Consider the following 14683-nt stretch of genomic DNA (forward strand, 5'->3'; position numbering starts at 1 on the left):
AAGAAAGTCCCATACTTTTTCTCTTTGGTGCTAGTAGTAAATTTTTTACAGGTATTTAAGATGTTAGTAATTGCTGGCAAGCAACTATGAAATTTGGGTTCCCTTATATCTGTCTTGTAGCTCCTCACAGTAGTGATGCAATAATAAGACTGTGTTCCTTACAAGGGCTTTTTTGTTTGTTTTTTGGAGCAGCTGAAAGGGAAGAGAGATTTGGGAGAGTTCCATACAAGAATCTACAGCTATAATACACCTCATACTGTACAGTTTGTTGATTGTTTCCCCAACAAATGCAGATTTTAAAAGAGCATGAGACTTGTTCTCCTCATTTTACAGTTTTCAAAATCTATCATTCATTTGGCTCCATCTCTCTCTCAATATAATGGCAGCAGCAGTAGCAGTTTGGAAGGAATTATTTCAAAAAATACCAAATGGGATGTCTCTTACAAAGGATCACGGTTTGAGGAAGTGCTGAACAGTAAGATCAGGTGAAATATATGAAAAACTAAACCCTTTGTTTCATGCAAATATCCTTAGCACAGTGAAAAAAATGGACAATACAAAAGCAGTCTGCAATAGCAGAATTGTTTTTAATGCTATATTTTTCAAAGTTCTCCCTAAAGTATTAGCTCTTCCATAAAGCAACAGTACAGCATTCATTATTTTACCATAATTGTTTAACAACAAATCTAGGGCCAGATTGACCTCTCTTGTAACAGAATGCTGTGGAAGTGGGGGAACTCAGAGGTTACCCTTGCTCAGTTATCCCTAGATTGTCTGATGGGAGGACTCTGAAAACCTCATAGATTTGGGGCCTCCTCCCAAGCTCCAAAGGAGACGTGCTGAAAGGGACTGTACCACTGGCTGCTTCCCCTTCGAACACACCCTAAAAAGGAGGTGTAGTCAGCCCTAAGGAGTTCTACTGAAAAAGTTTATATAACCGGAAACCATATTAACTTTTCCAGCAAAGCGTACTGCATTGGTTGCGGGGAGGGTGATGAAAAGCAACCTTTCCTGTGTCACCCACATACAGAACAGAGGAGGCTGCCCCCATTTATGCATGCAAAACTAAGAAATAAAAAAGTAAAAATCAAAGCACTAGTGAAAAGGGTTACACAAACGAACCTTGGTGGCCTCCATTATGATTTTATTGATTTTCTCTTTATCCAGTCCTTGCATTCCAGCCTTGTTATCATTGAGGCCCATTCTAAGCAGAAATCCATCATCATCAGAAGTGTTAACGATTTTCTTTGTGCTGTCCATAGCGCAACGCAGTGAGTGCTTTTTCAAACTTTAATAACCTAAAAGAGAATATAAGTTCCATACTTCTTTCAAAACTCCAGTTGATGAATAATACAATTCCACAATCACTTTCAATTTTATTAGACACACCAAATACTGAGGTTTGATATGGAATTCTTCAAAGTAGCTCAACTATACACAGTCACCAAACAAAGAAAAAACCTCAACTGTATTAGTGTCTGGAGTAGAGCTGCGTGGAAAATGATTTATCATCCTGTGAAAATGTTAAAGATTCAGTAATTTTCCTCATTCTACTTTGGGGCGAAAGAAAATCAGAGAGAGACAGGAACATGAGCCTGGGTCTTCCACACCCCAGGTAAGTGCTCTAACCACTGGGCTATTAGCTATTCTGGGTGATTCCTCTTTCTCTTGTTTTGACCAAAAATTCCATCCTGGACTTGAGAAACCTTCACAACAAAAATTTTGTCTCAACTGATACATTCCCACAAAAAGTTTTGGTTCCAACGAACTGGCATTTTCCAACCCAAAAACCTGTTTCTTTGAAAAATTTCCAACTAGCATTATATCTGTTTGTTTGGTAACTTGGGCTCAAGCAAATGATAAGCATTTTAATATGGCCAAATGTCAAGTTACACACCAAGGAACAAAGAACATAGGCCATTCTTGCAGAATGGAGGACTCGATTCCGGGAAGCTGTGATTCTGAAAAAGACTTGGGGGTCATGGTGGACAAATACGAGTTTCCTGAACAATACTGTAGCCAAAAGGACCAATGCAACTCTTGAATGCATAAACAGGGGAATTTCAAGTAGAAGTAGAGAGGTTATTTTACCTCTGTATTTGGCCAGGGTATGACCACCACTAGAATACTGTGTACAGGTCTAGTATCCACAGTTCAAAAAGGATGTTGATAAAATGGAGAGGAAGTTCAGAGAAGAGCCATGATATATTATTAAAGGATTGGAAAACATACCTTACAGTGATAGATTAGAGGAGCTCAGTCTAGATAACAAAGAGAAGGTTAAGGGGAGACTTGATCACAGTGTTTAAGAACCTATACAGGAATGGGTTCTTCAATCTAGCAGACAAAGGTATAACAAGAATGAATGGCTGTAAGTTAAAGCAAGCCAAATTCAGACTAGAAATAAGGTGAACAATTCTTGACAGTGGGGGTAATTAACTATTGGAACAACTTCCTAAGGTTTGTGGTGGACTATTCATCAATAGCAATTTTTAAACCAAATTTGGTTATTTTTCTAAAAGATATGTTGTCACTCAAACAGGAATTCAGGGAAGCCCCATAGGGTTGCCAACTTTCTAATTGCACAAAACAAACACCCTTGCCCCGCCCTCTTCCTGGAGGCCCCACCCCTGCTCACTCCATCCCCCCTCCCTCCATTGCTCGCTCTCCCCCACCCTCACTCACTTTCACCGGGTTGAGGCAGAGGGTTGGTGTGCGGGAAGGGGTGAGGGCTCCGACTGGGGGTGCTGGCTCTGGAGTGGGACCAGAAATGAGGGGTCTCCAGGCTGGGACAGGAGGTCGGGGTGTGAGAAGGGGTGAGGGCTCCGATTGGGGGTGCGGGCTCTGGGGTGGGGCGGGGGTTGTGGTGCTGGAGGGGGCTCAGAGCTGGGGCAGGAGGTCGGGGTGCGGGAAGGGGTGAGGGCTCCGACTGGGGGTGCGCGCTCTGGGGTGGGGTGGGGGTTGTGGTGCTGGAGGGGGCTCAGGGCTGGGGCAGGGTGTTGGAGGAGGTTTGGGATGCAGGCTCCGTCCAGGTGGCGCTTACCTCCGGCAGCTCCTAGGTGGAGGGGCCAGAGGACGCTGCGCGCTGCCCACACCTTCAAGCGCCACCCATGCAGCTCCCATTGGCTGCGGTTTCTGGCCAATGGGAGCTGCGAAGCCAGCGCTCAGGGTGGGGGCAGCGCGCAGAGCCCCTGTGGTTGCCCCGGACATGCAAGCCACTTCTGGGAGCCAGGTGGAGCCAGCCTTAGCCCTGCTGCGCCACCGGACGGACTTTTAGTGGTTGAAATCCAGACGCCTGGCAACCCTAAAGCCCCATGGCCTGTTTGATGCAGGAGGTCTGACTAAACAATCACAATAGTCCTTTCTGAGAGGCAGGTTTTGTTTAAAAAAAAAAAAAAAAATTACACTGCCAATCTGAAGTAAAGAACATTCCTATGTGCAAAGCGTACTGCATTAGACTTACAGCTGTACAGTGGCTTTTCTTGTGACAGGCTATCTTTCCAGATTCATTGTAAAAATAAAATCAAACTGGCACTTCCCATCACCACGTTAAATTTATTTTTTAAATGTAAATTAATAGATTTTAAGGCCAGAAGGGACAATTATGATCATTTAGCAGCCTGACTTCCTGCATGACACAGGCCACAGAACCTAAACTAGGAATTTCTACATCAAACCATAACTTCTGTTTGAGCTGGAGCATATCTTTTAGAAAGACATCCAGTCTTGATATAAAGACTTGAAGTGATGGAGAATCTACTATGTCCCTAGGAAAGTTGTTCTATTTGTTCATTAACCTCACTGTTAAAAATGTGTATTTTTTTCTTGTCTGAAATTGTCTAGCTTCAGCATCTAACCATTGGATCTCATTATGCTTATTTCTGCTAGTATTAAACAGCCAGCTACTATCACGTTTCTTATCCATGTAGGTATTTGCAGATCACAAACAAGTCACCCATAACCTTTGCTTGGATACACTAAGTTGATTGAGCCTCTTAAATCTTTCACTCTCCACATGTTTTCCAGACCGCAAGTCATTCTTCAATAAAATGTAAATGAAATGCTGCCCAAGCAACTGTCACATGACAAAATCTCCTTTTCAGTGGGTTAGCACAAAAAAGCAGAGTTCTCTGAATGACAGCTCAGCATGAGCTCAATAAATATCAGAACATGTATTTATTATTGGAAGAGGGTATAAAAGGCAGCTCCCTCCTACTGCTGATTCAAAAAACAATTTAATTTTCTCTCCCAGGCAAGGAGCACCCATCTCCTTAACTTCCTCTCAGTTACTTCCTCAGTCAAGAGTCCTTTCCGTCTGATAGGAGCCACACCCTTTCAAGGGATGTCTCTGGATGTGCTGCACACCCAGACCTAGTTACCACAGTAACTCTATTGCACAACAATGGAAATAAAACGGTGCTGGAACTTTTCTAGCAAGATGCATATTTAAAAACTGTTGCTTCTCCAGCTGAGGGGTTAGGAAAGAAGCAGGATCCCCTGACAAAGATCTGGACGCAGCCCACATTTGTGTTTAGGCATTTATGGTTGAATTTTCCACCTGAAATGATCACATACGGTTCATGGAGGGGAAGGATTCCTCTATATGTTAAATACTCAGAAGACTGACCCAAAAGCATCACTAATTAATTAATTTTTAATCTTGTGTTTTGTATCTCATTCTTAGGATTTTTGAGCTCTTGGCAGTATGGCATTCTGTTTGCATTTAGAAGGTTATGTTCCCAATTGTATTAGAAATGAAAGCTGAAAGTTTCTGCAAAAACTTATGAGTAACCCTAATCAAGGTGCTTCTCTATTCATTGTGAGTGAATGGATTTATCAAATCTTTAAGCACATGCATTTGTTTCCCTTATTTTCTATAATGATGGTGGTGTTCATTTTTGCTGAATTTTTCCCCTTGGAACAGGAGACCAACTGCATTCCTGTAGTAGAGCAAGTTATATTTTTTAAATATAAAAGTTCTGATTAAAAAAATCTTAAGTTTTAATTATATTCAATGCATTCGGTTTATTATTTGTGACATTTTTTCAGAAGAGCCAAGACCAGCTGAGTAATAATCTGTGTGTTTTTTGGCTCTGGCCTGTCAGAGCGCAGAATAAAAGCAGACATCGGACGAACACCTTGGGTGCTCTGAGGCCAGCTGGGAGTGGGGAGTGCCAGGCAGACCTGAGACCAACTCAGTAGTGCTGCATGACTTTGAAGCACATTTTCATACTCTCTCCACCCGTGTTGGTGCAATCAACCACACTGTTGGGAACCATTGGCCCTGCAACTGCAACAGAGTAGCTGGTCTTCCCAGCTCAAGCCAAAAGCACTGTTCCTCACGTTTCAATGATCACACTAAAGTCTGTGCAAGGTTAATTATCACTTCCATTTCAGTCAGTCCAATAGTAGTCATACTGGTACTGGCAATGCCTGGTTGTGAGAATGTGTGGGGAAGAAAAGCAATTTAGAAGCCGCACAGGTAATAGACATTATAAATACCAATGGATGTAATGACTTTTCCCCAGAGGAGATGCCTCACCAAGCCTACATTTTAGATAATTTCTCTCTCCTTACCTCCTTCTTTTGCCCACTCCAGTCTTTGTGGCTTCTTCCATGCTGCTTCCTATGCTTGGATTGATCTCCTTATCCCAGCTCATCAGGTTCCCACCCTCTCCTTATTAACATTATTTCTAAAGACTCCATTTTTCTGCAAGAGCTTCAAGCATTAACTCATGTCAGTCAAATGCCTTCTTTACGTCAATATTACATAACTGGGAGGAGAATGATGAAGACATTGGTGATTGAAAAAAAGTAACATTTTAAGATAATACTAATTCTGGTCTATTAATGTGTCTTTGACACTGTAGGCTCCTCTAGGTAGGGCCAATCTTGTATAGCACAAAGCACGTTATTGGTACTTAAATAATAAAGTACATAAATATAAATTAATAGCTTAATTAGAATTGAGAAAAAATCATTTATTGGAGACATGAGTTTAGCTCTCCACAGGATTTACAGACGCACAAAACAGAAAAGGTGAGTCATAGGTAAAATACCTTTCAGCTGTCTAGTGGGACAAACAGAAACTGAAGACCATTTTGTTTACAGAAAGGCATGTCCTTAGGAAAAAAAGACATCAGCTCACTGCAGTCAAATGAACTGTGGAAGCAATAATAAACCGACAGGCACAGCACTGTCAAATCAAAGTAATGGGAGATCTACCAGTGTAAACAGAGTGAAAACAACAAATTTAAACATGTAAAGAAACATAGGAGGGGGAGAACATGTGACATTGCAAAAACAAAGTTGAAGGAACAAAATGTTGCTGATATCAGTGCAGAAACTGATAAGGAGTAAAGGTTTAAATGGACCTATGAAAATTAACTATAAGAATTCTTGTCTGACTTTAAAGCACAGTGAGATTAAAGTTTGTTTATGACAACTTGAAAAAGGGTGCAAAGTTTTATGGATTGAAGAAACATAAATGAACATATTCTACTCAGAACAGGAGGCAGAGTAGATGGCTACACAGAACAATGTATTTCGGGGGTGCTGCCACTGCAAGAAACCTCTGTAAGATTTCACTGTTTCTCTTATAGCATTTGATGCAAGGGATGCTAAATATCTCTTCTTAGTGTTCTATTGTGTAGAGTGTGGGATCAGAGAAACCCATGAAGTCAGTCAGCCTGCAATTGAGCACCAACCTATTACTCCAATTATTTGGGAGTAGGGTGACCTGATGTCCCGATTTTATAGGGGCAGTCCTGACATTTGGGGCTCTGTCTTATATAGGCACCTATTACCCCCCACCCTGTGTCCTGATTTTTCACACTTGCTCTCTGGTCACCTTATTTTGGAAGGAGAGGACCTACTACAACTAGGGAGGAATACAAGCGTCTCTTCTGAGAGTTCCCTACTGAAGAGGAGCAGCTGCTGTCCTCCATAGCTCCGTAGGAGATACAGAATCAAGTGGTGGTGGTGGCAGCTCAGAGGATGTCACTAACGTGTGGGATGCTATACTGGTGAGATGGGCTCCACTGAGAAGAAATTGGGTTCTGTATCCTGCCTAAAAGTAATTTTATGATCAGGACTGAAGGAAGCAAACAGCAAGGAAGCATTACATATTGCAGGGAAGAGGCAAGCCACAGAAGCCCAAAAGAAGTCGGAGAAAGAAGTGGGGAATCTAATAGTCCTGGAGATACCAGAAAGGGAGCAGCATGGGGAGAGCAGAAGAGGAATAAGGATGTGTGTGTGAAGTGGCACTAAGAGGAAGTGATTATATATCAAGTGCCCCTCTCCTAACTTAAAATAAGTATCTATTTTTTGCTGCAACCCTGTAGCTTGCCTTCATTCAAATCCCAGTAATTCCACCACCAGAATCCTTTGACTTGCTATTTGTGATGTGCTAAAAAAAAAATCAACTACTCTCATTCCAATAAGAAGCCCCATTTCATGATTTCTTCACAATTCCAATAAGACTATTAAATGACAACAAAAACATTTAATTAAAACTTGACACTTGGTATCATTACTACATGTCCATAAAGTAAGCTTCTGAGATTTTCACAAGTAAAAATAGATTTAACTATTCTTTTACCTCCGCTTTTGTAGAATATGTCTATTTTCAAATGAGAACAAGGCAAAAGTATAAGAGTTAACTCAACACACAAATGTTGGGAATGAAAAAAAACTACTGGATAATTGTACACATTCCCCTATTACTGCAGGATTTAATCCACAGAGAGAGGGCATATCAATATAAAACTGAATTTACCTTTGATCCTAGTGAAAAAAGCCAACATGTAGCAATGAGTGCAACTCTTATTAATGTTAAAAAAGAATTCTACAGATACACCAAAGGGACAAGAGACACCACAATTAACTAAGTCAGAAGGAAAAGGATTTAATTTCATTCAATTTTGACTGCAAGGGATCATTGTGCGTATAAAACAAGAGATTCAAAAGGGATAGGGTACTCTGAAGTTAATAGTACAAATGAGATTATCAAAGAGAAACAGAATAAAAGACCGAAATTTACCCTGGCTTCCCATCAATGAAGCACCTAACCAGGGATGGCTATTGATCAATACAAGATACCACTTACAATTGGGATCTAAGTGCTTACAGTTATGCAGCCCAGGGATCAAGAGGCTAAAACCAGGAATTGAGCTCTCCTTTCCCTAGTGAGAGAGTGTACTATATAGCTACCCAATTTCTTTTTTTTTTTTAAATAAAAAATGAACATTATAAGTAGCCTACTGTGAAGTACTGTTAAAATCCAAAGGGCTCTATATGGTGGGAAAATCTCTTACATTGGTGTTTAACAGAATTGTTGATTCCTTAGCAGATTATAAACTTCTGGGATACATTTGGCAATAATCACATCTATGCAGCTATTGGCTGCAAATTAAGTTGCTAGAGGACCACTTAACTCAGGCTTACTGTATCCTGCTGTGAAGTGGAGGAAGGTTGGTTCTTTCCTCTTCACTTCACCACACTTGGATCCATCACCAATAATGTACATTTACAGAATAGTTATTTTAAAAATCTGGTGCAATTCACACAGTAATTTGTCACATTTATGATTTTCTTAGGTACCTGATTACACAGAATCCTTCAAGAGCAGAATCTTTTCAGTTTATCACATATTTATCACAGACACCTGGAGTGTAATATTGCCCCCCTTGAAGTCAATGGCAAAACTCTCATTTGACTTCAATAGGGCCAGGACTGCAGCCAGAAGTGTGAAAATGTGCCCAACCTCACAATTAGTTTATCAATATTAATATATTACATACAAAAACTGTGTGAGGAGTATTAAGTTTGCAAAGTCAAGCACTCAAAAGTTAGAAAATGCAGCACTGAAGTTGTTCACACAACCTTAATTCACCCACCTCCCCTTCGGCATATGCATTAGATACAGACTTTAATTCCTTGATCACATACTATTCTTTTTCCACAGGGTGGATGAAGCTCAATGAATGTGTAGCTATTCAATATTTATTTTTATCATCATCAGTCAATGTGTGATGTCATGCCTTATTTACTGCACACAATCCCAACTCTATACTGAATACTGAGCTATCAGTCTCTTCGTGGGCTTTTTTATGGCGCTCATAGTAATATCTGACTTAGTGAATTTCTTTTCATCCCTATTATCATCCGCATTTTACAGCTGGGGAATTAAGGCACAGAGATTAAATTGTCAAAATTGTTCACTGATTTTGCGTACCCAACTTGAAGCATCTTATTAAAAAAAAAGCTTCGTTTGCTATTCAGTCCTGCTTCACTTCTTGAGCAACATCCATCATGTGCACTGAATGGAACCTGTTTGGAGAATTTTACTTTGTTCTACTGAGCATATCCAAATGGTAATTTTCAGTGGTTTATAATTCTGCTAATTGTATGGATTTTCACAAGGACAGCAAAAGACACCCCCTGGCCCATGGCAATGCCCCTGCTGAATTTCAAGTCTCTGCTCCAAAGCTTGGAGGCACTAGACCTTTTAATAAAACACTTGTAAGAATTTTTCAACATTGGGAAAATAACATTTTTCTTTAACATCCTTCATGGAAATAGATTAACCATTTTTATTGAAACTTACGGGGGAGGAGGGGGACGTTAAGCCTCAGATAGACACCTGGAATAGGAAATTTCAGCCCAAATGGTTAAAGTTTTGCAAATTTACAAGCAACTGAAAAGAGCCTTCTAAGGGAAAGTATTAGGCAATGTCAGCTCCACCTATAATTACACAGGCATGAGTTCAGAAATATACTGGAAGTTCTCAGATGAAGAACATACATAACATTAAGGCCTTTACATGGATAGGCAGGTGAAACATTATCCTAAAGAAATCCCCAGCTACCAGTACCAGAGATTAAAAATCAGACAAGAATATTTACCCTTTTTTAAAAAATCCCACAATAAAATAATTCATTTTTAGTTAAACACTAAAACTGCATTCATGCTTAGCTCAGTCAAACATCAGAAAAGAGTTAAACACAACACTGATTACAATGCACTGCCATAAGGGTGTGGGGATAATTCAGTGTTCTTTTGGGATTCAGAAAGCAGTGAATTACCCCAATAAATATATTTGTCATGACAACTTTACTGTGCCTCCTCCCCACTTTCCTACACTCCTGGGGCAGGCAAAGGACTCAAGAGCCAAGGCAAATAACAAGGATAGCAGGCAAATAGGCTAAGTGCCTCAACATAGCATAATGTTATGAAAGGAAGTCATTGATAATCATAGCCTCTCCTTTAACTTAACAGATCAATCAGACTGCAAGCTGTCAAAAGCCCAACTTTTTGTTTTTTTTGTGTGTGGTGGGGATGTAATTCAGTCTTACCACATTGAACAACTTTTCACCACTAAAAATACAATATGCTAAAACATTAACAGATATTATTTTGGATCTCTGATAGGTAGGTTCCTACTAGTCCATTTGCTTAGAGTGTGTTTTATAAAGTAAAGAAACTATGTGGCACATACATCCTGGACTGGAGAATAGAGATCAGAGCTTTGGTGTTATACATACTTGAACCAAGTTCAGAGAAGCGTACAAAATTAAGCTCCATCACGTACATGAGGAGAGCATGTTCTTGGGCAAAAGTAAGGTTAAGTACTAGGAAAATCCTCCACGAGTGAGTCCCACACACCTCATGCACCTGCTTCCTTACTTTCTGCAGGATAGAATAAAAGTGAAGTATGGATGGAGAACAGGCAAAGGTCTAAGGAGATGGTTTAAGGGTTATCCTCAGCCACGATCCTTCATATGTCACTTTACTTACATTACAAACTATCTGAGGCAAGGACCATGTCTTGTAGGATCAGAGCCCTAGAACAATGGGGCCCTTATTTTGGTTGGGGCCTATGAGTTATACTTGAAGACCCATCTCTTTTGTAAAGCACTTTGGGATCCACAGATGAAAAGCAGTACACAAAAGCTAAGTATTATTATTAATATATTAAGAGTTTAACTATGAGATCCATTTATTGGCTTTATTCCTATTGCTGAACAGGAGGGATTTGGCGGCCATATAGGTACACTTCCCACCATTACATAATTAAATTACAACCATCTTAGTACAGGAATAAGCTGATCTTGATAAATGTACATAAAATACAAAAGATAAGCCAATAGACCTATGGGGGTTCCCCAAATGCATAGTTTTGATTACTTGCTGAATCTCTAGGGCAGCAACAGAAGAGGTATGTCCATCTGTTTCCGTTAGTCAGAGTTAGGGAAGTTCAATACTATTAAAATATTTACTAAGAACTTATGTATTGGAAAGTTATTCTGCCAAGTCCAGCATTTTGTTGAATTCAAACTACAGTACACCTGTACCCCGATATAATGCTGTCCTTGGGAGCCAAAAAAATCTTACCGCGTTATAGGTGAAACTGCGTTATATCGAACTTGCTTTGATCCGCCAGAGTGCGCAGCCCTACCCCCCCCCCCCCGGAGCGCTGCTTTACGCATTATATCCAAATTCGTGTTATATCGGGTCACATTATATCGGGGTAGAGGTGTATTTGATTTATCCTTTATTTGGATGTATACATATTTTAACCCAATGGTCACTAAAAGTCCAGTGGGGCTGCCGCTAAGGCAGGCTCCCAGCCTGCCCCATGCCCCAGCGCAGCCCCGGCAGGGGGAAAGGGGGCAGGGATCTCTGCACTTGCTCCTGCCTGCAAGCATCGACCACACAACTCCAATTGGCCAGAAACGGGGAACTGTGGCCAATGGGAGCTGGGGGGAGGGGGGTGCCTGCAGAGAAGGGCAGGGTGTGGAGTCATGTGCCGTGCGCCCCCGCAGGGGCCAGAGGGGCGCGTTGGCCCCTTCCGGGAGTGGCGTGGCGCCGGGGCAAGCAGGGAGCCTGCCTTAGTCCCACTGCGCTGCCGACTGGGATCCGACCAAGGTAAGTGCTGCCTGGCGGGAGCCCGCACCCCAATCCCCAGCCCTGAGCTCCCTCCCGGAGCCAGCACCCCATACCCCTTCCTGTACCCCAAACCCTCTCCTGCACTTCAAGCCCCTGCCCCAGCTCTGAGCCCCCTCCCAGAGCCAGCATCATACCCCCTCCTACGCCCCAACACTCTGCCCCAGCCCGGAGGCCCCTCCTGCACCCCAAATCCCTCCCAGAGCCCACACCCCCCTCCTGCACCCCAACACTCTGCCCCATCCCAGAGCCCCCTCCTGCACCCCAAATCCCTCCCAGAGCCCGCACCCCCCTCCTGCACCCCAACACTCTGCCCCATCCTGGAGCCACCTCCTGCACCCAAACTTCCTCCCAGAGCTTGCACCCCTCACCCCCTCCTGCAGCCCAACCCCCTACCTCAGGCTCAGCCTGGAGCCTCCTCCCACACCCAGAATCTCTTGGCCCCAACCCAGAGCCTGCACCCCCTCCCAAACCCCAATCCCCTGCCTCAGTCCGGTGAAAGTGAGTGAGGGTGGGGGAGAGCAAGCAATGGAGGAAGGGGGATGGAGTGAGTGGGGTGGGGCTTCCGGGAAGGGGCGGGGTAGCTCCTGGGTTGCACTTAAATTCAAAAAGTGCATAAAAAGATTGAAGACCACTGTTTTAACCTAAAATAACAACATTGTAGTCCAGATTTCTCTCTGATTTATGCCTATGCGCCTAATGTATATCTCCCTTTGCTACTGAGGATTCCTGTACAAAAAGAACACTGGCTGACAGGCTCAAATGTAACCTCCTCTTTAAGCCCTTTAAAAATAGTTTAATCATTATAAGGGGAACATCTATCAGCTGTGTTAAACCACAAACAAACAAAGACACATGCCAATACGCAGGTCACAGGGTCACAAGCTCCATTCTTTTGATCCACAGAGGTTTGAAATTTACAACAGCTCTGGTTTCTGAAGAACCTGGAAAACAGGATTCTTGTCAGTTTCAATCCCCTGCTGATTTACAAGAATAGAACTGGCAGGAAGAACTGATGGATAGTGACAGACAGTAGCGTGTATGCATACAGAAACTTAACATCCTCGGTTTGCTGTTGACTCATTCAGATGAAGAGCTGAGATTGTTACATGTCTGTAACTTTTGTTTTAGAGCGCTAGTAATGAAAAATCTAAAGAGAGAAATTTAAATATTTTATCCCAGTTTTGTATTGCAAAATTGTAAATTGCTAAGGATGTGATGTGCTGATACAGCTGAATATATGAATATAAAACTGGGCCAAGATTTTCAGACAAGACTAGTGATTTTGGGTGCTGAAGTTGAAACCTCTTAATGAGACCTCATTTTTAAAAGAGCAGTTGGCTCAGTATTTTCTGATAATCAGGCCCCCTTCACAGATGTCTGAAATCATGTCTCTTCTGAAACATAGTATTTGAAAACAAACAAACAAAAATAAAGAAAAAATGTCAATGATTATGCTATCACCTATTATTAAATTATTTGAACTCCACTAAGTGCTGTCCACACGCATATCAGTTCTCCCAAGATAAGGCTGTAATCAGGTCCCATTATAACCTCAGTTTTTAGCTCCTTTATAACTTTGGCTAGAAAAATTGGTTTGGCTTGAAGATTTCCAAATTTACTTTGAGGACAAAGAATTGTTTTGTTATCTGCAGTTTCTCCTCCTGTCTCAATTTTTATATAGCATTACAATACTTTTTCAAATGAAATCCACTGATCTTGGTTTGCAGTATACAGATATGCTTATCGACATCAGTTAATATATCTGAATCACAGAAAACAAATGTTAAACAATTTGTAATATAGCCAGAAAATGTTACTTAAAAAATTGCCATGATCAAAATTCACTAGCAAAGGGCATGCCAAAAGGTGTACAGCCACTTGCAATCTCGTTTGTACAGAAAAATGTACATTTATATTCTGTATATTCTTTCAGCAACAGAACTTCTAAAATATTTCATGTTTCACTTTAAAACATCCCTAAATTGTGTTCTCTTTTCTGGAAATCACATGCAATTGTTCTGGAAAGAAATCACATTTTCAAAAATATTAAAAGCAGTTTGTATATATCAGAGACAAATTTTGCTTTTTAAACAAAAGCGCTTGAAGGACAGCCTTTTAAATGGTTTTAAATGTAAGAACAATTATAAGTTGATGTCTCTCAAAGAACACAAGATCCTGAAGGCTCCAGGTCAACCTGTGTTTATGCAGGATTCGGAAAAAGAAGATCAAGAGTCGTATAGGGAAACTGGGGACAGTAATCGGAAAATAAGGAAAAGATAGAAGCACTGGAGGAAAAGTGAGTGAACCAATTATTCATACATTTAAAACTTACTCTTTTTAAAGATAAATCATGATCACTAGAGCCCTGTGTGGATACAAAATTTGTATCTGCATCTGATCCACGATCTGCAGAAATGATCTGTGGATAGAAAGCAGATATCCGCAGATTTGCAGGGCTCTAATGATCATCTATTACAAATGTCATGGTTTATTTAATAGAACTATGAAAAACTATTTTTGTATTTAATTTTCTTGTTTTTTATTCAATACATCATAATTATGGAGCAACAGTAGCTACTCCATGGTAGATTGATGCTAGTTTCCCATTATAAAACTAGTTTTTAAGCTCCCCACAACTTCTATCTAGGAGACCAGAAGGAACAGAGATTGGGGTAGGGAACTAAGAGGTCACATGGACCCTGGTCTGAAAATGGGGGTTCTGGAGGAGGAGCAC

The 14683-nt window shown here is 41.2% G+C and overlaps 1 protein-coding gene across 4 annotated transcripts in view; it reads right to left on the reverse strand.

The window, feature by feature from the left end:
* POLK (DNA polymerase kappa) overlaps positions 1-14683 on the reverse strand; it is a 104154-nt gene that overhangs the window by 86324 nt on the left and 3147 nt on the right. For all 4 annotated transcript variants that reach the window (XM_024194126.1, XM_024194123.1, XM_024194124.1 and 1 more), the window contains exon 2: positions 1123-1298. In XM_024194126.1, the coding sequence (XP_024049894.1) occupies positions 1123-1260 (138 nt within the window). In that variant the 5' untranslated portion in view covers positions 1261-1298. The remainder of the gene's footprint in view (positions 1-1122; positions 1299-14683) is intronic.

The sequence above is a fragment of the Terrapene carolina genome, unplaced genomic scaffold (genome assembly GCF_002925995.2).
Source record: "Terrapene carolina triunguis isolate 2854851 unplaced genomic scaffold, T_m_triunguis-2.0 Scaffold69, whole genome shotgun sequence".
NCBI classification, from domain to species: domain Eukaryota; kingdom Metazoa; phylum Chordata; order Testudines; family Emydidae; genus Terrapene; species Terrapene triunguis.